Source organism: Nicotiana sylvestris, chromosome 4, assembly GCF_000393655.2.
Source record: "Nicotiana sylvestris chromosome 4, ASM39365v2, whole genome shotgun sequence".
Classification (NCBI taxonomy): Eukaryota; Viridiplantae; Streptophyta; class Magnoliopsida; order Solanales; family Solanaceae; genus Nicotiana; species Nicotiana sylvestris.
Genome location: NC_091060.1, coordinates 136,813,704 through 136,836,857, shown reverse-complemented (window position 1 = coordinate 136,836,857; position 23,154 = coordinate 136,813,704). Strand labels below are relative to the sequence as shown.

The window sequence follows — 23,154 nt, the reverse complement described above, 5'->3', positions numbered from 1 at the left end:
GGTGTGTTGTCCACATTTTTTCAAATCTAAATATGTGATTCCTAGGTATATTTTGAGGTTGTGGTGCTACTAGTAACGGGCAATGGTCAGAGTAAGTTCGCGGAAAGTGTTGTACTATTGCTTCAGGAAATAAATTAAGCCACTCATAGTTGGCTAGTAATCTAATCTAATCTTTCTAGTATAGTGTGACCTAAATGTCTTTTATTTGTCCAAGTAAATCGACTACCTTAAAACCTAAGTCGACTAGATGACAATAGTTGAGGCAGTTTACAAAGGCATCAATCCCAGTGTTATTAATAGGGTTACCCCCAAATTTTTCAGTAGCCCTAGCTACCTCATTAAAGTCCCCCTACTAACCAAGGGTATGTAAAAGAATCATGCATGCATTTTAAATTTTACCAAAGATTGCTACATGAGACAGTGGAGTTATTGGCATATATGGATGAAAATAACCAGTTGAGGGGATTAGGCCATACCTGGACCATGCAATGCACTTCTTGTGTTGTCATAGTAACATCTTCGACCGTAACAAGTTTAGCATGTCATAGTAATACCATACCACCAGACATATCTTGGGCTTCCATTTGTGCCAAATGTGAGAAATTGAAGTCAATTTTAAGATAGTATAGCCATGCATATGGGTCTCTAAAAGGACTACTAGGACTGGCCTATAGTTATCCAATATTGACCTAAATTGCCTTCTAAATTCCCCGTTGTTAGAACCTTTACAATTCCAGACGATTAGATTCATAATAGATTGGTATCTAAATTAGCATAGTCACTCGGCACTCCCAATGGGGTTCGAGTTGAAGTCATCTGCCTCAGAGTGGGAAATATTACCATGGAATATTTCTCTTCCTGTGGATTTGGATGTGGTCTGAGATTGATATTGCATCTCAGCCTTTCTGCAAGTTCCAATTTAGAAGGCTGAAATTGACCATTAGAAAACAAAACAATGTAGCTCTGGTGGGCATTTGAGTATGAACTTTTTTGCATACTGCTCCTTGACAATGTATAGATAGAACCCCTTTAGCCATATGAACTCCGTCCTGGTTTTTCTCGATTCCTCCATTATTTATGCTAATTCTAGCCTTGTTTGTTCTCCTAGTGCGTTGGGCGATGGAGATGGTATGGTTGGTGGACTCATGGGTGGTGATAAAGGGTCCTGGGTGCTGGACGGGGATATGAGTATGTGTGGTGGTGGAAAGGAGTTCATGTGCTGGAACCATAGGACATATATCAACCCCGTGTGGTGTTATGGATAGAAGGGAAGGAGGCTCATTACTTGGTTGAAGCTGTATAATGGAGGAGTGGGGGGATTGGCCCATGGTGAGTTGTTGGACGATGAGGGCAGTGTGTGGTCCACCATCAGAGGAGTATGGAGATTGGGCCAGTAGTTCTGTGCAACTGCTTCCATCCCTAGTCTCATGCCCTCTGTGACAATCTCCGCTAAGTGAGATAGATTCTGGACTAGGAGAATAATTTCCTAGTTGTTGAGTTCCATGGTGAATATTAGGTCATAGCCCTGCAGCCCCATTTCCAACCAAGACTGGAGAGGGTATTCCAGTGGTGATGATTGGGATGTGTATATCAATGGTGTTATAGGGTTGGGGTGAGGTGGTCCGCTCATGATCAATCATGGGAAATGGAAGAATTAGTTGTTGGTTTGGTTGACCTCTCTAAAGTTGGTTAGCTAGGGTCATTGCATTTTGAGTTAGTAAAGGGGTTGGAGTTATATGTTCGCTGGGTAGAGTGGGGCAAGTGATGGTTAGAGTTATGGTGGAGGATGTATGAGAGGTTGTGGTATGGATATCTGGTAGTATAGTAGGCATAGGGTTAGCCATGGAGAGTTGTAATACACATGGGTGCAAATCATTGTCTGTCATGGAAGGGGCAGAGCTTTTGCGTGTATTTGGAGAAGGAAGGTTGGTGATTGGCCGTTGAGGGGTATCATGCAAGGAGACAGCTCCTAAGTGGGCTACTATAAATTTTGGGTATAAATTGTTAGAAAGAGAAGGTGATGTGTCATTTGTAAGGTTCCTTGAAGTAGTATTTGTGCCAGCTATACTAGCTATATGAGAGGGTTGGGATAGAGGTTGAGTCTCGATTAGGTCTGTAATAATTAGGGAGTTTTTATTATTATTTAGTGCAGCTAATGGAATGGGCTCTATAATCATGTTAGTTGGGCTTATTATAGTTGGTGAGATATTTTTAGGAGAGGTATTGTGTAATAGAGGTTGGTCTGGAGTGGGCTGAGTGACCGCATTTTTTGGGTTTGCTGATGTGTTATTATGTGGCAGGTCTGGGCTTGGAGGTCTAGTAGGAATTAGTGTAGAATGCCCAATATTGGGACAGTGGGTTGGTGATTCCATAGGGTCGATTTGGTCTAACGTGCCGAAGGGGTTAGTGGTTAACAAAAGGTGCTTGCTAGTATTGGCCCATGCACGAATAGAATTAGGGTTAGTGACCTTACTTGTACTTGCATGTTGCTCTGTGGTGGCCACCGACTTTCCTGTCCTCTGTTGATGGTGTTGAGCAGTTGCCTGTAGATGGTAAGCTTGTGGTTGGATTTTGCGTGGTTGATTTCGCCTGTTATTGGTAGTTATTTTTTTAGGGAAGGTGATAATTTTCCATTCGGAGTCAAGAGTAGTATTTGTGGGGATGGAACATTGCTTGGTTACAGGATTGCCTGGTAGGGAGTTTAGAGGTGGTGTTGGTGAAAACTGACAATTCCAACTTGCATGGCCAAATCTGCCACACTTTGTACAAAGCAGATTTAGGCTTTCATATAGTAGTACCTGCTTGTGTGAGCCAATATGGATATGGGTTTTGAGAGGCTTTTCCAATAGTACCTCTATGCATATTCGTGCATACCGGCCTCGTGTGGTGGTAGTGGTACATGTATCAACTTTTAAGAGTTGGCCAATCTTGTTGCCCGCCTTTTTTAAAATTTTAAAATCGTAAAACTCCGTGGGAAGTTCCGGTAGTCTCACCCATAAAGTAGCATAAGTTAGCTGTGCTGCTGAGGCAATAAACTCGGGTTCCCAACGACGAACGGATAAGAAATGGTTGAGTATGAACCATGGCCCCTCATGTAGAGCCGTACACATATTGGTTTCATAATGGAATTTGATAAGGAAGAAGTTAGAGCCCAAGTCAATTAGGTGAATTTCTTCTGTGGGGTTCCATAAGTGTGTGAGTTTAGTTTTTAATAGTTGGTGGCCAACCATTTTGCCAAACACCTTTATGATGATGGAATATTGCCAGGGGGTGTAAAGTCTAGCTTTGTCTTTGGTGGTCAGAGGGATGAAATTATCTAGATAGCCATCGTTTGAAGTTTCAGCAGTTAAATCAACTAAGTTTGTTATTGGTTGAGTATCCAGAATGTTGGTAGGGAGTTGTGAAGTTGAAGTGGAGGTGAGAGTTTGCAGGAAAGATTTAGGTGGGGATTGGAAATTTGGTTTATCGATTTGCATGGTGTTTTGATTTGGTGGGTCCATTTGAGGATTGGGGATGATAAGGTATCAGATGCTGAGGGTATTGATTGATAGATGAAGAATTGTGTGTTGCAAGGTTGGAAAGCAGGGAAAGAATTTAGAGAGGGGCGAGAGTAACATCTTAGAGAGAGAATCCAGTCTTCTTTGAATACTTCAGTTATTCTTGGATCTGGCATAAATGCAAGACAAGAATCTTAATAAAAAACTTGTTTTTGTATGTTTGTAATAGGACCACATTCTCTCTACAAAGTCAATGTGTTTTTTTACAAATGAATGTCTCATATCCTATATCATTGTGTCTCTTTCTATTTATGGGAAACAAGTTCCTAGAAAACCCTAATAGTACAGGTGCAGAATATTCACTTCAATGTCCACTAGAATATTCACTTTAATATTCTATCTTGAAACTAGTTGTTATAACTCTGCCAAGGATGTTCCACCTCGACCTTGATCTTTGATGACTTTTGAACCGCGACCTTTGTTGTTTCTTGAACCACCTCGTCCTTGGGCAGGTCTATTAGAGTCACATAGGTGACATATGGCGGCCTCCATATGCCTTACCAATACTATTATAGCTCGAGTATTTTAGAGATAATTTTTGACTCATACAAGGTTGATCTATCCAATTTGGTTTGTACCTTAAAACTAAAAATAATACGTTCTGACTTTTTGTAAAGATATTACAAGTGTGATTCGTCTAACATTTTGAGGCAAATACATCATTTTTTAATTATTAATAATGAGTTCTACTTAAATTTGAATATTCACATTTCTTTTTAAATTATTTCTCTATATTCGTCCATATTCAAGCTAAAATAATTTGAAACTTTAAAGAATCATGCAAAGGAAGAGGACTTTTGGTCCAACCATGTTCAAAAGGAATAACTAGGCAGTGGGTTGCTTTGGATTTTCATTCCAACCATCGGGTAACAACTTATTAATAAGTTGCTTAAAAGAATGAAAGCTTATAGCCTGTTTGACAAGCTTTCTTTAGTTTTAGAAATACTTTTTTTCGCTGTTTTTCAAAGTTGGAGTGTTTGGCCAAGCTTTTAGAAGGAAAAATATTTTTGAGGAGAAGCAGAAGCAGTTTTGAATAAGCAGAAAAAAGTAACTTCTCTCCAGAAGTATTTTTAAGAAAAATACACTTAAAAGTAGTTTTTAAAAGTTTGATCAAACACTAATTGCTGCTCATAAATACTTTTCAAATTAATTAGCCAAACACAAATTACTTCTCACCAAAAGTACTTAGGAGAAAAGTACTTTTAAAAAGACACTTCTTAGAATAAATTGATTTTTGCATCTTGGCCAAATGGGCTATTAATTGTTAGTTCTATTATTAAAGTACTCTTTCGCAATTCAGCCAAAAGAAAAAAAAAATAAAAAAGGAAAATAAGAAAAAAGCAGCAGCACCTACACTTTCGCCACTGTAAGCTTGAACCCGGTTCCAGTGCCGCTGGGCTGTGGCACTATGGCTCAAGGTACTTTCTAATTTCCTTTATTTCAAGCGTTTTCTTATGGGTTTGTATTCCACAAGCGTTAGCAACTTAGGTGAAACGAACAAATAGGAGGTTGTGCCCGTTTCTCTGTGTATGTATGTGTGTTCGTGTGGTTTTGGAGAGGAGTAGCTTTATTTGTTTAGAGGACTTAGAGGTCTTTTGGTTTGAAGACAAGTTATGCTGGGATTAGTTCTTGTTGTTGTTTACTGCTTCCAACATCTGACAGGTCTAAGTTATCGCAATGTTAATTTTAATCTCGAGATAACTTATTCGAGTATTAATAGACAAGCAAGTGATAAGGCGGTACTAAATTTTTAATTCCAGGATTATTTTTGCTAGTCCATCGTACCAAACGACCTCTTAGAGTCTTCTGTATAGATCATGTGCTCTGGTTTTGTTCAAATTTGGTTCTGGTGGACAAATGGACTTTGAGTTTTGAAGAGGAAAGTTATAAAAGAATTCGTCTAGACCTTAAGGCTAATGCGTAATAGATATTTTTAATTGGACTAAGCTTAGGTGTGACACCATGATGATTGAGGTAGACTATCAATCACATGTATTAGATCCAATAATTGATAGGAGTCTTTTAAGTTTGTTTGAAGATTGTATGACAGTGTGGCGATAGGTGTAAGATTTAGAGAATCTCTATTTTGTCCTAAATGACCAATAATTGAGTGGTAGAAATGAAATGGATCAAAACGTGTTATGAACTCAACAAACTCAACACCTACAGGGGAAAGATGCATAATTATAATGGAAATGCAAAGTATATAGTCATAAACTAAGGAAATAGTAACAGAAAGAAAGGAGATAAGGAGACAAAGCTATAGAGAGAAATGGACGAGGGAGAGAGAGACCAGGAGAGGGGAATTCCTCACAACAATTCGCATAACCTCCTTGCTAACTGCTAGTCCCTTTTAACCGATTCCTGACAGCACCTCTTGGGCCTGGATCCCAAATTCACTTTTTTAAAGGTCTTCTTGTCCTCTGGCTTCTTCTCGCCCCAATAGCTCTTTTCAGCCCAATATTGGGTTGGGGCTAATTCATAACAATATTCCCGTCCTCAATAAAAAAGAAACCAGCAGTCCCATATGTACTAGCAACACTAGTGCGGGTAATGATGTTTACTGAAGCGACATCAATGACAAGCACAAACCTTGGAATACATGTTGCTTTGACGAGCTCATCTCTATCACAAGTAGAAAGGAAAACAAGTACTCCCCCCATAACAAAGGCAAGTTTTGCCACTAGAAGCTCTAGCAAAACAAATGCAGCGAATGGTAATCCTTCAGAGACTTCAAGGCTAGGTATGGTGATTTTGCTCAATGAGGGCCACAACGACTTTTTGCTATCATATGTGGACTGTTCAGAATCCCTCTTAGCTTAATGGATATAGAGGATTCATATGGCCGACCTAAGCTAGTGTACGAGTGAGGCATAATTGTTTTTTTACCTTGCCCAGCCGTCAATACAGCTCTTAGACTAATGATCTTCTGAAATTCCTGCTTACTTTTTAGTAAAACTTTTACATTGCTGAAACCCTTCAAGTTATAACTAGCTGCCCAAATTTGCATGATAATATACTACTAATTTTAAGCTAGCAATCATTACATAATTTTAACCTTCCCGTGGCGAATCACTCCATATTTGCAAGCCTATGCCCATTGGCTTCTGCAACACATGTGCGACACTTCTTCTGTACCATCTGGCAATTTCCTGTGTTAACTGAAAATGGTCTCATGCTTTTCATGGATACGTGAATGTAGACTCTAGGACAATTGGATTGTGAGCTCAACATTGTGCAAAATAAGCCTCGTAATCCTATGATACAAGATTAAATGCTTCACAGTGAAGATGAGGATTATTATGATATTACTGTTTAAATTCTCCGTAAGCAGTAATATACGGGCCACTTTCTCTTTGATGGACTAGATTTTTTTCTTGCTACTTGATGCTTGTTGCAATGTCTTCTATCACTAGTTCCCAATTTCTCACACAATATAAGTAACTCCTGCTTTGGCCGAGCTGCAAGATTATGGCGTTTTGAATTGTAGTTCATATTGACTAGTAGGTCTCCTTGCAAGCATGTAATTTCAGAACTAGAAGTTGAGCTGCATGTTGTTGTTTTTATTTTATAAATCACAATAAGATAATAATTGTATCAATATAGTAGGAAATCCCTAGGTGTAGAAGTGGTATACAAAAAGTAGAGAACCTGTCCAAAACATGGTTCTCTATGAAAGACATACAACCATCTTTACTAACTAGAACCTCAATGGTGTACCAAAACTTTACAAGGAACAAAAGACAAATGCTTACATATATACAGACGTATTTTTGAAGGGAGAAAAGGCTAGCAGTTGAGTATTTGGACAAAGCGAGTAGTTCAGTCAATACAATACAGAAATTCCTTGCCAAATCAATATACCGTAAGGTTGGGGCCTCTTACGTATTGGAAGTCGCTAAAGTGTTTGCATGTTTTCTTGCATGTCCATATTCCCATTTTGTGCATATGATTCTAATAGCCCAGTTTCAATTTCAACAGTTTCTGCTGCATTAAGTTCCTACAGAAAAGGCTTCCATCAGTTAATCTTTTGTGACAGTGAGTACAGCATGCACATCAAGCAGTGCATCTACTGAGTCGACTATTTTATAACTATAATTCTAAGGCATTTGTTCTTTGTCCTTAGTTTATCCATGCGATGCATGTTATTCTAAATCGACAGCAGGAAAAGTTTTTGGCTCCTACTCTGCTCAATGGGCAAATTTTAGTGTCTACATTTACTTCGTTTTGTTCGAATATGTTTGCCAACACCGTGACAAATGCTAAACTGTCTGATTTCGAGTTACTACAATCAAACTGGGCTCATAATCTGGGCCGATTTGGTCTAGAAAAAGAACTCTTCTGTACCTATATTTCACTTTCTAAAGTATCCATTGCTTTCCTTGATTGCATAAACTAACCAAGTTTAGAGTGTCGGTCCAACCCATGTCCACTTGGCTCCGGAATTCTTCCCACTAGGTTTCTGGTTTCATATATCTCAGTTTGTTGATCTCATGAACATGTATGTAACCTTTCATTGGTAATTTTATCAAACTTTTACGCAAAATGTGGCTATATGTGTACTCCTAAATTTTGTATGACTAGAGTGAGTATTTTGCCAAATGCAAATTGTCTTCTTAGTCCTCCATTTATGCATGCTTGCTTTCCTCCTCTTGTGGTCTCTTACAATATTATGACGTCTTGCTTGGTCAAATATTAGTGCAGATATAAAACATCTCAGTCCTTGGTGGTTCAATTCTACTTGTATCTTAAGTGGTCTGCCAACATTGGTTCGGTTAAGCACATTTGCCTTTTAATGCAGATGTAGCTTTAAAAGTGCGCTTCAGGAGTCTCAGCACAAATGAAAATTCACGATTTTGAAAAATACAAGTCGAGCACATAACAACTTAACAAGTATGTACGGTTGTCCATCCTTTAAATGATTATTCTTTATGATATGAAGCCAGTTAGAAAAGGAATTAGAAATAAATTTTAAATACAAGATCAAGTTGAGATGGTAGAATTTTAGGTGTTGATAAGAGATTTTTCAGTAGGACAACTTGCTTTTGCTCCTCAAGTTATTGCTTGATTTCAATTTCCCTGGTTCTTTCAGTAATATAATTGACCAATCTTTAACAACCCCATAATTTACAGAGTCTTCCATCCCCTTCTTCTTTTGTCTATCCCTCATATCCTTGATAATCCTTCTTCAGACCTTGTAACCCCTTATGTACTCCTGAACTTTGCTCCCTACTTCTTGCAACCTTGCCATTTGCCTTGAAAACTGTTATTCTCTGCCTTTCCCGTGGTTCATAAATGGTACCGCAACATGTGCAATAATAATTTGGGGCAGAATTGCATGCAAAGGTTAAGGGTAGTTAAAGATGGGGTTGCAAAGTGCAGGGAAGGTCTTAGAGCCACTTAGCAATTATTTGAATGCTAATTGCACACTGATGATTACTCATTTTGTTACTCGGGTTTCACCTCCATATTGTTAATATTGTGCATCAACAATATACCACATTGTGATTTTTTCAATTTAATTTAAGGTAATTGCAGAAGCGGGATTAATATATATTTCGTGTTTCTCTTAAAGAAAATCAGGTGATTAATTTTAGAAAATTTATTCTTATGCTTATCATTTTTTAAAATATTTGCGAGAAGTTCGGATTTTGGTGCATATGTATTATTTATTGAATCAAACAGTATTAACTAATGAAAACTTTGGAGAAACAAAGGCGAAGTAGGGTATCAACCTGAATTCACTAAGCATAAGCTTTACATAAATGTACAAAATCTGAAAAATAGTCAAAGAAAAAAGTCACTCATATCTGGAATATCTTATCTTTCACCTGAATCAGACCCTAAATACACCGGGACATCGATCAAACAATCCACATTAAGTTGGTTGTGGATCTCGTTAGTCCGTAGTTGAGCAATATCTCCATGAAATTCTTTTACGTTAAATATTTTTAAGAGAGGATTCAAATTAAGTTAGTTGCACAGCCTCTCTACCCCTTGGGGTAGGGGTAAGGTATGTGTACACTCTATCCTCCCTAGATCCCACTTGTGGGATTTTACTGGGTTGTTGTTGTTGCTAAGCTGATCTATTCATTGTTGCATTATTTCAGGCTCATCTCATAGACCTAAGCATCCGTTTGAACATCTCAGCCTTGGAGACTGTTTTTATTTATTTATGAACATCTACCGCTGGCTTTATACAGTTCTTTCTTTCTTAAAAAGCCTCATGAAATTCTTGAATAATTGCTCTAGTTAAGAATCCCCACAAAGTGGAACTCTCAGCCTTGTTGAAGATTTGGTTTCTACGTGTGCCTACTGATTGGGTGCGTGTCCTATTAAATTCTACACGTTTCACAGATTATGTCATTTCTTGAGGAGACTGCCAAATTGCAAGTGGGAGAATGAATCAAGTAACGTCCTGACTAGTATTGTCGGCATTTGGTAATGAATATAACGTCGACTATCCTTTTCTTTTATGACTTGGACTTCTACTATTTGTAAAGACATGTATATTATGGTGATTGGTGTAAAGTTGTGTTGTTTTTCAAAATCCCGTTTGTGCTTATTGTGCATACATAGGTATATTTACGTGTCTACATTGGCCTATGTAGGACAGAAGTTTATTAGTACTCATTGTGGCATAGCATTTGCTCCTAAATTCGCAAAAAAGACTGCGACAACCTTTGTGAATACATGTCAACTGTTAACTAAAATCAACATTCCTGAAATAGTGCATGCTCAAAGCATGGTGATGTTTAAATCTTTAGTTTATTTATCTACTTGTTAATTTGTGTATGGTGAATGGTGATTGAAACAACATAATCATCCTAAAGTTTTATTTGCATCTCCATGTTATGGGTGAACTCTCATGTACAATAAAAGAACAAGAATATAGATGCTAAATTCAACAGAGTGGCGCTCAAGATTTATGTTGTCTGATGTATTTGAAGGGGGGAGTTGCAGGCAATCTTTCCTCAGCTTACATAGTATCTCATCATCTTGTATGTGGAAGACACTAGACATCTCAGCGGAGAGAAGACGACCTGGAATTCGTAGGGTAAATATTTTGTTCTATTCACTTCATAATTTGAGTTAGATAAGTCCTTTTTTCGCTGTTTGAAATTCAAGTCATGTAAGTCTCTGAATATGCAGACAGTTTGTCAAGAAAATATTCAAATGCTTAATGACTATTGCTCCTTGTAAGTAACCTGATTATGTAGTATGCTTTGGAGTCTCCAACATCAGCCTGTCGTCATTAACTCTGATGCTTATTTCAATCATGTTTTACTGAAAAGCAAATTATTGATTTGCATAATGTTGCTTGGACATGGTTTACAGGTCTGAATATAATGAATTTTCTCAATTCTTTCTTGGATTAAATCTTTTAGTTATTGCCCCATGTGGATGCTATAGACTTGCTATTATGTTTGCTTTTGTTGTACTTAAATCATTTCTTCTTTGGTTGGTTTGAGTGGATGAATGGCTTAGGAGGGATATGACAAGTTTGTTCCATTTCTAAGTAATGACTCTATATTCTAGTTTCTACAGATGTGCACTAACTAAAGTTTGACTTGATGATTAGACATTTTTATTCAAGAATATGGTACATATAGAAAACTTGAAAGCAAAGCCTTGCATATATTTTGATCAAGATTCTGGCTACGCTTAACATCATTTCAACTAGGTAGAACCTAGCCTAAGAATTCTGGGTGTGTTTCTTTTATAGATTCTTGTTGATTACTGTTATATATTTGTACAAATTGCAGTCAGTTGAAACTTAAAAGTTTTTGAGGCTGATCCTGGCCAAATTGGGACCACAACGAAAATACTTGAGGAATTTCTTTTTCAATGCTTTTTTGACCACTTGAAGCTCAAAACTTTGATGCTTTTCTTTCCTTTCTCTGATAGGCCATCCTGATGGAGAGTGACCAGACCACTTTCTTTCAAGAGGATAGGTTTTTCATTTTCAATCACAAGTATTTAAACTTTTACAGTTAAAAAAAAAAAAAAAAAAAAAGAGGAAAAAAGAGACATCTGAAGATTTTTCAGGGTATTTTCTTGTATTTGAATTGAAATTCAAAGCCACTGCACTCAGACGCAGAGCTAGCATGCGGGATAAGGGTTCGGCTGAATCTAGCAACGTTAGTCTAAATCTTGTATTTTAAAAATTTATTAAATATGTACAAATTATTAATTTAGAACTCAACAACTTAAACGGACTAAACTCAGGAGAAATTCAAAAATAGCCAGATTTACAAGTGGTCATTCAAAAATAGCCACAGTTTCAAAAGTAATCGAAACTTAGCCACTTTTCATATAAAGATAAATCTGAACGAAAAATTGTTCAAAATCCGGAATATACTCCAGCATAATATACTGGAGTATTTTTCGGATTTTATATCAGTCCAGCATAATATGCTGGAAGTTCATGCACAAATGCTCCATTCTCCAGTATATTATGCTGGAACTTTCACCGTGTTGGAGTTCCAGCATATTATACACAGGTGCACCGATCTCCAGTATATTATGCTGGAACTTTTCGTATTGCAGCAAAATAGTGGTTATTTTTCAATAGCTTTGCAAACGCCGGCTATTTTTAAATGACCAGTCCGAAAACTGGCTACCCCGTGCTATTTTTACACTAAACTCCCGATCCATAGACCTTAAATTCTGCTAGCGCCTTTGACTCTGCACCATACATTATCCATCAGAAAATGACAAGTAATAAAAGGAAGGTTGGGGGGAGGGAGGAGTTTCTCGTTACTTTCTTTTTGAGTTCTAAAGTTGAAATGATTAGCAGATTCCCTCCTGTTCTCACTCAAAATCAATGCATCATCTTGCTCAAAGCTTTAGATCATCAATGAATTTTTAGAGGCTGTGCTTTGTGTTTATCATTTCAGTAGTGGGTGAAGCTGTTTGATTTAAACTTTTTCTTCTTTTTTCTTCTTTTTCTTTATTGGAAAGAGAATTGGACTGATGTTCTAGGACACCATCCCTTGCATTGACCAACGTTATTTCAACATCACTTAATCTTGAACCATTCGTAGAGTAGTGAATAAGCTGAATGATATTGACGACTCCTAAAAGATTGAAAACAAACATTAAAAATACGAACTTTTATTACAGATTGATCTAATCCAACCAATCTACACATAGGCACCAACTAAGAAGGAAATTAAGAGTTCCATTTATAAGGAAACCCCGAGACGGATCCAGGATTTCGAGTCGATGAGTTTAGAACGAGTGTAATCTTATTGTATCTATATAGTTTAAGTTCTTTGGTGTTTTAATATATATAGTTCGAGTCAAAAACAATTATCGGCTTACCCAATCTGCCTTTGAGGAAAACCTACCCCCTCTTCCTACCCCACCAAAAGTTACAAACTGCAACCCATTAATTAACTAGAGGAATTCATGATTTCTTTCACAGATGTCATAAAAGGAGGAGCATGAAATTCTGGCCCTTACATAAATTTGGAGGTATAGTTGGTACCTAAGAATATAGCTAGACCAGAATAAAACACTTGATTGGACCTGCAAAGAGTTAGCTAAGTAGTCATGAATCAACATAATATGAACTAAGTGTGGTGTGACATGAGGTTTTTTCTTTGAACAATCAGTGGCACTTATCTTTATGGAATGATTTTCCTATACATAACATGGCACCATTCTGTGTCAATTCAATTGATTTAACTTGGTAATATATACCAGCCAAGTTTCCAGGTTCTATTTGAGACTAGTCATCTCAAAAGTTCCTACTTGCAGAACTTGGAAAGTGTGGTAGAATTCCCTCTCAAATATTTGCTGTTAAAATAAAAAGGGAAATTGGTCGTCCCTCCTATGTCCAATGCAAATGGAATTACAAATTGAGCTTTTAATTTTTCAAGTTTCAATGCTAATAGCCAGTTTGATCAATTTATTTTTTTTGGCCAAAGTTATTATTTTCCCAAAGATTAAAGTGTTTGGCCAAACTTCTTAAAGGAGAAAAAAATGCTTTTGAATAGAAGCAAAAACAGTTTCTAAGAGGCAGAAAAAAATAGTTTCTTCTCAAAAGCACATTTTTGAAAAGCACTTTTGAGAAAAATACACTTAGAAGCACTTTTTAAAAACTTGGCCAAACACTAATTGTTGCTCAAAAGTGTTTTTCAAATTACTTAGTCAAACAAAAACTGTTTCTCACCAAAAAAGAATATTTTAAAAATATGTTTTAAAAAAATACTTTCTAAAATAAGATAATTTTAGAAGCTTGGCCAAACAACTATAAAACTGCTCTTCCTAATTCCTGCAGCTGGAATTGGCTCTAGATAAAGTAGTCATTGGTTTTGTGGCTCTTTACAAATTTATTTTTAGTTTTATGATCTATCTCTTTTTTTACACATGAAAAATTTACTTTTACCCATAAGAGATTTGTCTTTTACACATAAGAGATCTAAAAAGGCCATTTTTTAAAAATTATATATTGTAAAGGAGCATAATGTAAAAATAGCACATATAAAGTTAACAATGCCCTAGTCGCAAATCAAGTAAAAAGGTGGTAAACTTAAAAAGTGTTAGGTTGAGCATACTAATAGGCCTTCTAGAGCAATAACTTGTTGACATAATGTTGGCCCAAACGGAGTTTGTTTTGATGATTGACAAAGGAACTCAAGCATGAACAAGGTTCATACATAGTGTACACAGACACGGACAAATTCGAGTATAAGAGATGCACGTGAAAGAGATAAGTTTAAGTTGTTATATCTGATATCTCCTGATCAAAAAGGTTGCATAATTGATAAGAAGAAGGACTCCTTACTTAAAGAGAACTTATCCAAGATAAGAGAAGGGTTAGAAGTTAAAGATAACTAGAACTCTTCCACCATGGAAGAGTATAGCATTGGAACTCTAGTTATTTTCTATTCTACTAACTCTATAAATTGCAGGATGTTCTTATTTTACAGGTACTTACAAACGCTGAAGTTAAACATAAGTTGAGAGCAAAATAGCAAGTTATTTTGCAAGCAATTCTTGTGTGATTCAAGTGTGCGAACCTAAAGCTACATAAACTAGATAGAAGAACCAGTTCCAAGTGTCTGTCTTTTATTCTAGTTTCATTGTAGCGGGTGTTTTCAAATTGTACCTTTCAGCTTTATCTAGAAGCAATTGTATTAGGTACTCTAAGTATTCAAGTTAGAGTTTATTTGAAGTTGTCGCAACAGTTAGAGAATTGTTGCCACAACGAGATTAGAGGTAATCCTTAGGTTTACAAAGAATTTTGTAAATGTTGTTTGGCTTAGTGATTTAGTGAATTGTTGGAGAAAATCCTACTGAGTAGTATGTCGTGATTTTTTCATCTTTTGATCCGGATGTTTTTCACGTAAAATAGTTGTGTTCTTTACTTTTCGCATTTATTATTTTTGTAATAGTAGTACAAGGAACACATAGAAGAACCATGTCCTCATATAATCTGTGCACGCAAAAAATTGGACACCACATAAATCCCCCCTCCCTTGTGTGGCATTTGAAGTATAAAACATCAATTGGTATCAGAGCAGGTTCTCCTTGAAGAGGCTTACAACTTAGGAGAAGATCAACATGAGTGCACCACCTGAAAATTGGGAAGGGCAATCTACTGCTAGACCACCACTCTTTAATGGCCAGTACTACTCTTGGTGAAAAAACAGGATGAGAGATCACATTATAGGAAATGACTATGAGCTATGGGATATTGTCACCGATGGTCCACTAGCTACCTTAAAGAAAAATGTTGAAGGAGTAGATGTGCCAAAGACAAGAGCGGATTACACTGCTGAGGACTTGAAGAAATGGGAAAAGAATGTTAAAGCCAAGAAATGGCTTGTCTGTGGACTTGGTCCAGATGAGTATAGCAGAATCCAAAGTTGTACCATTGCTAAGCAAATTTGGGACACATTGCAAGTGGCTCATGAAGGAACACCTCAGGTGAAGAGATCCAGAGGAACTCTACTGTATTCTCAATATGAGAACTTTGCTATGAGGGAAGGAGAAACTATTCAAGAGATGTACACAAGGTTCACTACACTGACAAATAAGCTAAAGTCTCTTGGAAGGATTATTTATGAAGAAGATAGAGCCGAGAAGATACTGACTAGGGTTTTGCCTATCACTTGGGAGAGCAAATTCATTGCCATTCAGGAATCAAAGAATATTGCCACTCTCCCACTGGATGAATTAATTGGAAATCTCACTGCCTATGAACTTAGAAGACAAACCATGAAAATGGATGTACCTAAGAAGGAAAGGAGCTTGCCACTCAGAATCACTGAAGGTTCTGATCTAGAAGATGATGAAATGGCTATGATCACCAAGGACTTCATGAAGTACCTGAGGAGAGGAAAAGGTTCTTCAAGAAGTGAAAGCTATAGAAAGTCAAAAGCGCTTGAGAAACAAACCAATGATGGCTGCTACAAGTGTGGAAAGACTGACCACCACATCAAGAACTGCTCTTTATGGGAAATTAAATGGAAGAAGGAAAGAGCTGAACGAAGAAACAAGAAGAAGGAACAGGTTCAACCTAAGAAAGGCAACAACAAAGGATCAACCAAGGCTATGGTTGCTGATTGGAGAGAAAGTTCAGATGAAATCTCAGATGATGATGATGATGAGAATGAGCAAGCACTTATGGCTATTGGAGAATCTGACATAAGTGTAATTCATCTCAAAGATAAGATTAAATTGTTGTCTAAAGAAAGGTTATCTAAGTTACTAGTGGAACTAATTGATGAATCTGAGGATGTAAACAATGAAAAAGAACATTTGTATAAAGAATGTGTGATTTTTAAGGCTAAATGCAACAACTTGGAACTTAGGGTTAGTGAAAATACTGTGTTGAAGAACCAAGTTCATACACTTGATTCAACTATCCTAGAGCTGAGATATGAAAATTTAAAACTGAAAATAGGAACAGTTAAAAGGCAGCTAATCGCACAACTTACTCTAGAAGAAAATATAGGAAAAATGAAAGATGGGTTGTATAAAAGAGATAAGCAAGTAAGAATCCTAAAGAAGGATCTAACCAAGGTCAAGCATGATCTAGACAGAACTTGTAAATGGAACAGGTCCTCCAATGCACTTTCATGGCTACAAGAACTTCATAGTAGCAACAGAAGAGGACTTGGCTTTGGGAACCTGGCACCTAAGTGGGATCCCAAAAGAAAGTACCTCACACTTCCTGAGAATAAAATTTGCACACACTATGGTAAAGCAGGTCACTATAAAAGTGAATGCACTGCAAAAGAAAAGGCAAGTCAAAAGAATAAAGAGTTTGTTCAAGGGAAGAATAGGTTACCAAGTTGGGCTAAAAAGAATTTGATTCATCCTTTTACCTATAAAAAAGGACCCAAACTAGTTTGGGTTCCTAAGATTAACCTATGATTTCCTTTTGCAGGTTTAAGTGAAGGGGAGCAGCCAAATATAGTACATGGATAGTGGCTGCTCAAAGCATATGACAGGAAGCAAGAACCAGTTCCTTTCACTTGAGGACCTTAAAGGAGTAATGTCTCCTTTGGAAATGGGAAGAAATGTGAGATCATTGGGGTTGGAAAGATATGTAAGATTGATTCTCACTCTACTGAGAATGTCTATTTGATAGATGGACTGAAATACAGTCTAATAAGTGTATTTTGTAATAGAGGTAACATGGTAGCATTCACCTATACAAAATGTTTTGTGATTAATATTACTACTGATAAGATAGTTTTGCAGTGAAAAAGAGTGAACAACATATATGTTTTGGATCTATCCACACTTTCAGATAATGAACTCACTTGCTTAAGTGTATTCGATAATGATCCCCTCCTTTGGCACAAGAAACTTGGACATGTCACTCTAAGTCAACTCAACAAACTAGTCTCAGAGGACTTGGTGATAGGACTGCGTAACATTAAGTTCAAAGAAGATAAATTTTGTGAGGCTTGTGCAAGGGGGAAGCATGTAATATCCTCTTTTAAACGCAAGAAAATGGTAAGCACTACCAGGACGATGGAACTGGTCCATATGGATATTTGTGGACCAATGAGAACATTGAGCAGAGGTGGTAAGAGATATGTTATAGTGCTTGTTGATGATTACTCTAGGTTTACTTGGAAATAGTTTCTAACATCTAAAGATGAAGCATTTGGCATGTTCACTTCTTTTGTTAGAAAAACTCAGAAACAACTAGGTAATCAACTTGTATCAATTAGGTTTGATCATGGTACTGGATTTGAAAATGCTAAATTTTGTGGGAGCATGGCATAGATCATAATTTTTCTGCTCCTAGGACTCCATAAAAGAATGGAGTAGTTGAAAGAAATGGCTAGGACTATGCTTCTTTCTAGTAAACTGCCTCATAGTTTCTGGGCAGAAGCTGTGAACACTACATCCTACATCATAAATAGGTGCATGACTAAACCTCTTGTTGAGAAGACTCCCTATGAGTTACTTAAAGGGAGAACGCCAAATATATCTCATCTTAGGACATTTGGATGCAAGTGCTTTGTGCACAATAATGGTAAAAACTCCCTAAGTAAGTTTGATCCCAGAAGTGATGAGGAAGTATTCTTAGGATATTCTTCATATAGTAAAGCTTATAAGATTTATAATAAAAGAACTATGTGTGTAGAAGAAAGTGTACATGTGGTTTTTGATAAAACTAACATTCTTTCTAAGAAGCAGGAACAGGATGATGAAGCAATTGGGCTGGTAACAAACTTAAATGAAACCACAGCTTAGACTAAAGCTGCACCAGAAGAAGGAATATATGATGGAACAGGTCCTTCCACCCAAGGGAACCTTACAGAGGGAACTGAACAAAGAGAAAATGATCCTCAAACATCGAGGGAACCTGTCCATGAACCTGTTCCTCAGCAACAAAACATTGAAGGAACATCTAGGGAAAACCAGCTAGTTATGAAACCTTACAAGTATCAAAGTTCTCATCCCATTGAGAACATAATTTACTGATCCAACCTCTGGAATCAAAACCAGATCTTCTTTGAAGAATATTTGTGCTTTGATGCTTTTTTATCTCTTATTGAACCTAAAAATATTGTTGAGGCTTTGCAGGTGGCTGAATGCAATGCATGATGAACTCAACCAATTTGAGAGAAGTCAAGTTTGGCATCTGGTACCAAGACCCAAGGACAAATAAGTAATTGACACAAATGGGTCTTCAGAAACAAACTTGATGAATATGGAATAGTTACAAGGAACAAGGCAAGATTGGTGGTTCAAGGATATAGTCAAGAGGAAGGCATAGACTATGATGAGACCTTTGCTCCAGTTGCAAGATTGGAAGCAATAGACTCCTTATAGCCTTGGCTTCTTACATGGAATTCACTCTCCATCAGCTGGATGTCAAGAGTGCCATCCTCAATGGCTATCTAAAGGAAAAAGTGTTTGTCAATAAACCTCCGGGCTTTGAAAGCAAGGAATGTCCTAATCATGTGTACAAGCTTGACCAGGCACTTTATGGGCTCAAGTAGGCTCCTAGAGCATGGTATAAAAGATTATCAAAATTCTTGCTTGAGCATGGCTACAAGAGAGGTAAAATTGACAATACTTTATTCTTGAAAGAAAAGGTAAAGTTCTCTTGGTAGTTCAGATATATGTTTTAGGCTTACAAATTAAACAAAATTCAAATAAAACTATGATCCATCAGTAGAAGTATGTAAAAGAGTTTCTTAAAAGGTTTAAAATGGAAGATTCCAAAGAAATTGACACTCCTATAGCAGCGGCCACAAAATTGGACGTAGATGAACATGGTTCATCTGTTGATCAGAAGTTGTATAGGGGAATGATTGACTCTTTGTTATATCTCACTGCTAACAGATCTGACATTGATTTCAGTATAGATCTTTGTGCTAAATTTCAGGCAAATCCAAAGGAGTCTCACTTGAATACTGTCAAAAGAAATTGAGATACCTAACAGGTATCATTGACCTTTATCTATGGTATCCAAAAGGTAGTAATTTCAACTTAGTGAGATATGTTGATGCTGATTATGCAGGTTTTCTTGTGGATAGAAAGAGCACCTCAGTTATAGCACACTTTCTTGGCTCATGTCTTGTGTCTTGGACCACCAAAAAGCAAAATTTTGTGGCCTTATATACTACTGAAGCTGAGTATGTTGTTGCTGCCTCATGTTGTGCTCAATTGTTATGGATCAAACAATAATTAATGGATTTTGGAATTGATGTAGGTTGTATCCTCATCTTTTGTGATAACACTAGTGCAATTAGTATGACCAAGAACCCGGCTCATCACAAGAGATCTAAGCACATAGATGTTAGGCATCACTTTTTGAGGGACAACTATGAAAAGAGTTTGATCACTGTAGAATTTTGTGCTACTGACAAGCAAATAGCTGACATCTTCACAAAAGCTCTAAGTAGATATCACTATTAGGGATGATTAAGATCATCTAAAAGGAACCAGTTCTAACTCAAAACTTTGGTTAGGAAATTTGTGAATTTTTGTACATAATTAGATTAGATTTTCCTCAGTCTCATACTTTTATCAGTATACTCTTGTGCCATGTGCTAAAATATCTCATTAATCTCTAATGATATTATCTTTATTTTCTTGGAAATTCAGACTTACACAAGAGATTTCTTAGTGAAAAACTAGTTCAGCATGATTATATGGTACGTACTCTCCACTCTGCATATTTTGAAATAATTATATTTGAATTATGAATAAAATGAGAGTCCTGTTTAATCCTAACTTCCTTGAGCTTATTCGTTATGAAATGAACCAGTTTCATTCAAACAGAGTCCCAAAACACAATAAGTGCCTAGATTCTAGGGAGAGTCTTCAACGTCTTTTCAAACTGGCATCCAGTTTGATTAGACTTCTGAAAAGCCGTTGTTACCCAATTAAACTCTTCATCTTTAAATTGATTAGGCCTTAGTTGTTTCTTCAATTCTAAATTTCCAAGTCGTCAAACAATTCTCTCTATCTTCTCTCATCTTCCAAACACGCACATACTCATCTTCTCTCATACCCAAACACAGAAATGGCAACCCCTTTTGATAATTCCTCATCACCACCTAAGGAAACTACACTTACACCATCCATCACACCTTCAACCACACCCACGTTTAACAAAGGAAGGTTCAATATGATGGCTCGCAAGGTTGTCGCTAGAGGAGAATAAATCAAGAAAAATAATGAACAATTGAAAGCAAGTCGGTAAGAAGAACCCCCAGAAATCTGATAAATTATTTAAGTCTGCTACTGAGGAGGTAGAAACTGTTTTTTCTGAAACACAGCAGGTAACATCTGGCCCTAAAATTATATTTGAAGTAATATCTGTGGTTGCTGCAAATCTGGAAAATAGATTTGTTCTGGTAGGAACTGCGGCTGGGGTTGAGACCATTGAGTCTGGAAAAATTGGTAGTAAAAATAAAACGAGAAAAGAAAAGGAGAGTGAGGGTGCTCCAGGTGCTTTGAGGGGAATCGGAAAAGGAGTAGTTGAATCTTCACCCGCTCCTATTGGTTTGACTGTAGAAACAGGAGTTATGGTAGTGTGGAGTGAGGAATCTACTAGAGAAGAAAAAAGTGTGAAAGAAAAAGGGGGAAATGGGTCTGGAGAAGCTGCTGAGGGATTCGTTAGATTGGGGAAGAATATTCAAGAACCTGTTCCATCTGAATAGGAGCCTCTTGAAGACCTACTGAAAAGGGTGTCTGACAGTTACAATCCTAAAAGGAAAATGAGTTCAAGAGTTAAAGTCTCTGGTACTTCTAGGGTAAACCGGAAGAGAAAGGCTGCCTCTTCTATCCCTGTAAAGACTCCTCCTACAATAGGAAGAGTTATAAGGAGTCAGAAGAAGTAGAGTGAGGCTAAACTAGAAAAGGCCTTAGAAGAAAGTAAGAGAAAAGATGTCACAAAAGGAAAGAAGAATGTGGTTGAGCCTGTTGAGGAAGTTGAAATTGAGATGGACCTGGTCCTTCGTGATGAAGAGGAGGCAGAAGAAATGGAGGTTGTGACTCCACATGCAAAGAAAGTCAAGACTTTCAGAAAGAAGTCTATTTCAAAAACAAAGTCTGCAGAGCCTTCTACCTTGACTAAAAGAACCAGGTCTTTATTGAAATCTAGAAAAGTGAAAGTAGTGGAGGAAGAAAAATGGATTAGAGAAGAAGAAGAAGAAGAAGAATCTGATGCTGACAAAGATAAGATGGTTAAGTTTGGGAAAAGAACCATCTTGAAGGGTAGACTCCTCAGAAACTTAGATGAGGAAGGCATGATGATGCTACTAGAAAAGTTACAACTGTAGGGTTGGAAGGACATGGTCCTTCAGATGGATGGAAAGCTTGCCAGAACTAAGATTGTGGAGTTCATAGCAAATTGTGAGATAAAAAATGGCAGAGTCACCAGTGTGGTGAAGGGAGTGACAGTGAGTTTTGATGACAAAGAACTGGGAGAGATCTTAGGTGTACCTACTGAGGGTATAATGATTACAAAAAGCTCAAATGACCAAGTCTAGAGAATCTCCCTACTTCTCTTGCCATTACACGGAAGTTTGGTAACAATAAAGAAGAGCTTCAGCCCAAGGCTATATACAAAAGTGAGATGAAGTCACTCCACAAAATGCTGTTTGAATTTGTTAACAAAGTTGTGCTGCATAGGCAGGAAAGGAGGCACATTGACACATTCATGGACCTGGTCCTTATGGAATATCTGGACTATGGAAGGCAAATCAATTGGCCTGGATTTATTATCCAGCTTCTTGATAGGGTTCTGACTAGCACCAAAACTCATTTCATACTCTATGGTTTTATTCTCACTGTTGTACATGCACACTTTAAGGTACCCATCAAGAAATGGGAAGTTGGTACAAGCAAAGATCACTTTGGGGAAAACACTTTGACTGTACGTTGACTATGAAGTCTACACCACTCCCAAAGAATCTGGTTCATTCAAAAAGGTACCTGTGAACAGTAAAGTATGAGCCTTGGTGCAAGAGAGTGGGGGTAAGAATGCTGAAATTAATAGGCTGAAGAAGAGGTTGGCAGAAGTAGAAACTGAGAGAGATCCTCTCAGAGCTGAGCTGGTAAAGGAGAAGAAGAAGAATGATGGCATTCTTCATGATATGTTGAAACTGCTTCAAGCCATGAACCAAGAACCTGGTCCTTCCTAACCTTAAGACCTTCTAGCCTAGTTACACAAACCAGTGATCCGGATGGGATTTTTTTGTTCTTTTTGCTCATGATCCAGTATTTTTATTTCTCTTTATGCTTTGTGGATGACTAGTATCAATGACAATCAATTGTTTTTATGCTCTAACTGTTTGTTGATGTTTATTAAGATGGCTAATATCATTAGATTGATAGATGATGCTTGATTCCATTTTTGCATTTGAAGTAGCCCAAGTGGCCATGAGTAGTAGTTTCAATTAAAATTTGGTTATTAACATAATTATGCAACTTTTTGATGATGCCAAAAGGGGGGAGATAGGTTGTGCTTTTTACTGTGGATAGTGATCTTTATAACCTAATGAACCTGGTCCTTGATGATTAGTGACTTTAAAATGAAAAGTGTTTTAACTTTGTGTTAATGTTGAGCTGAGTTGAAACAGAGCTTATGCTTATTAGAAGC

At 37.1% G+C, this 23,154-nt stretch overlaps 1 protein-coding gene and 1 long non-coding RNA gene across 3 annotated transcripts; both read left to right on the top strand.

Annotated features, from left to right (window-relative positions):
• Positions 1 to 4,847: 4,847 nt before the first annotated feature.
• Positions 4,848 to 10,796, top strand: LOC104227430 (uncharacterized). Of its 2 annotated transcripts, XR_711101.2 has the most exons (4): positions 4,851 to 4,975; positions 8,359 to 8,450; positions 9,668 to 9,998; positions 10,508 to 10,796. It is a non-coding gene; the product is annotated as an uncharacterized lncRNA (long non-coding RNA). The 2 variants fall into 2 exon arrangements; XR_011406924.1 differs by lacking the exon at positions 10,508 to 10,796 and having other exon boundaries at positions 4,848 to 4,975; positions 9,668 to 10,107.
• A 4,425-nt stretch (positions 10,797 to 15,221) lies between these two features.
• Positions 15,222 to 17,003, top strand: LOC138890227 (uncharacterized). The gene is made up of 2 exons (XM_070173594.1): positions 15,222 to 16,866; positions 16,963 to 17,003. The coding sequence occupies exons 1-2, from the start codon at positions 15,222 to 15,224 to the stop codon at positions 17,001 to 17,003; spliced, it is 1,686 nt and encodes a 561-aa protein (XP_070029695.1).
• The last annotated feature ends 6,151 nt before the right edge of the window (positions 17,004 to 23,154 follow it).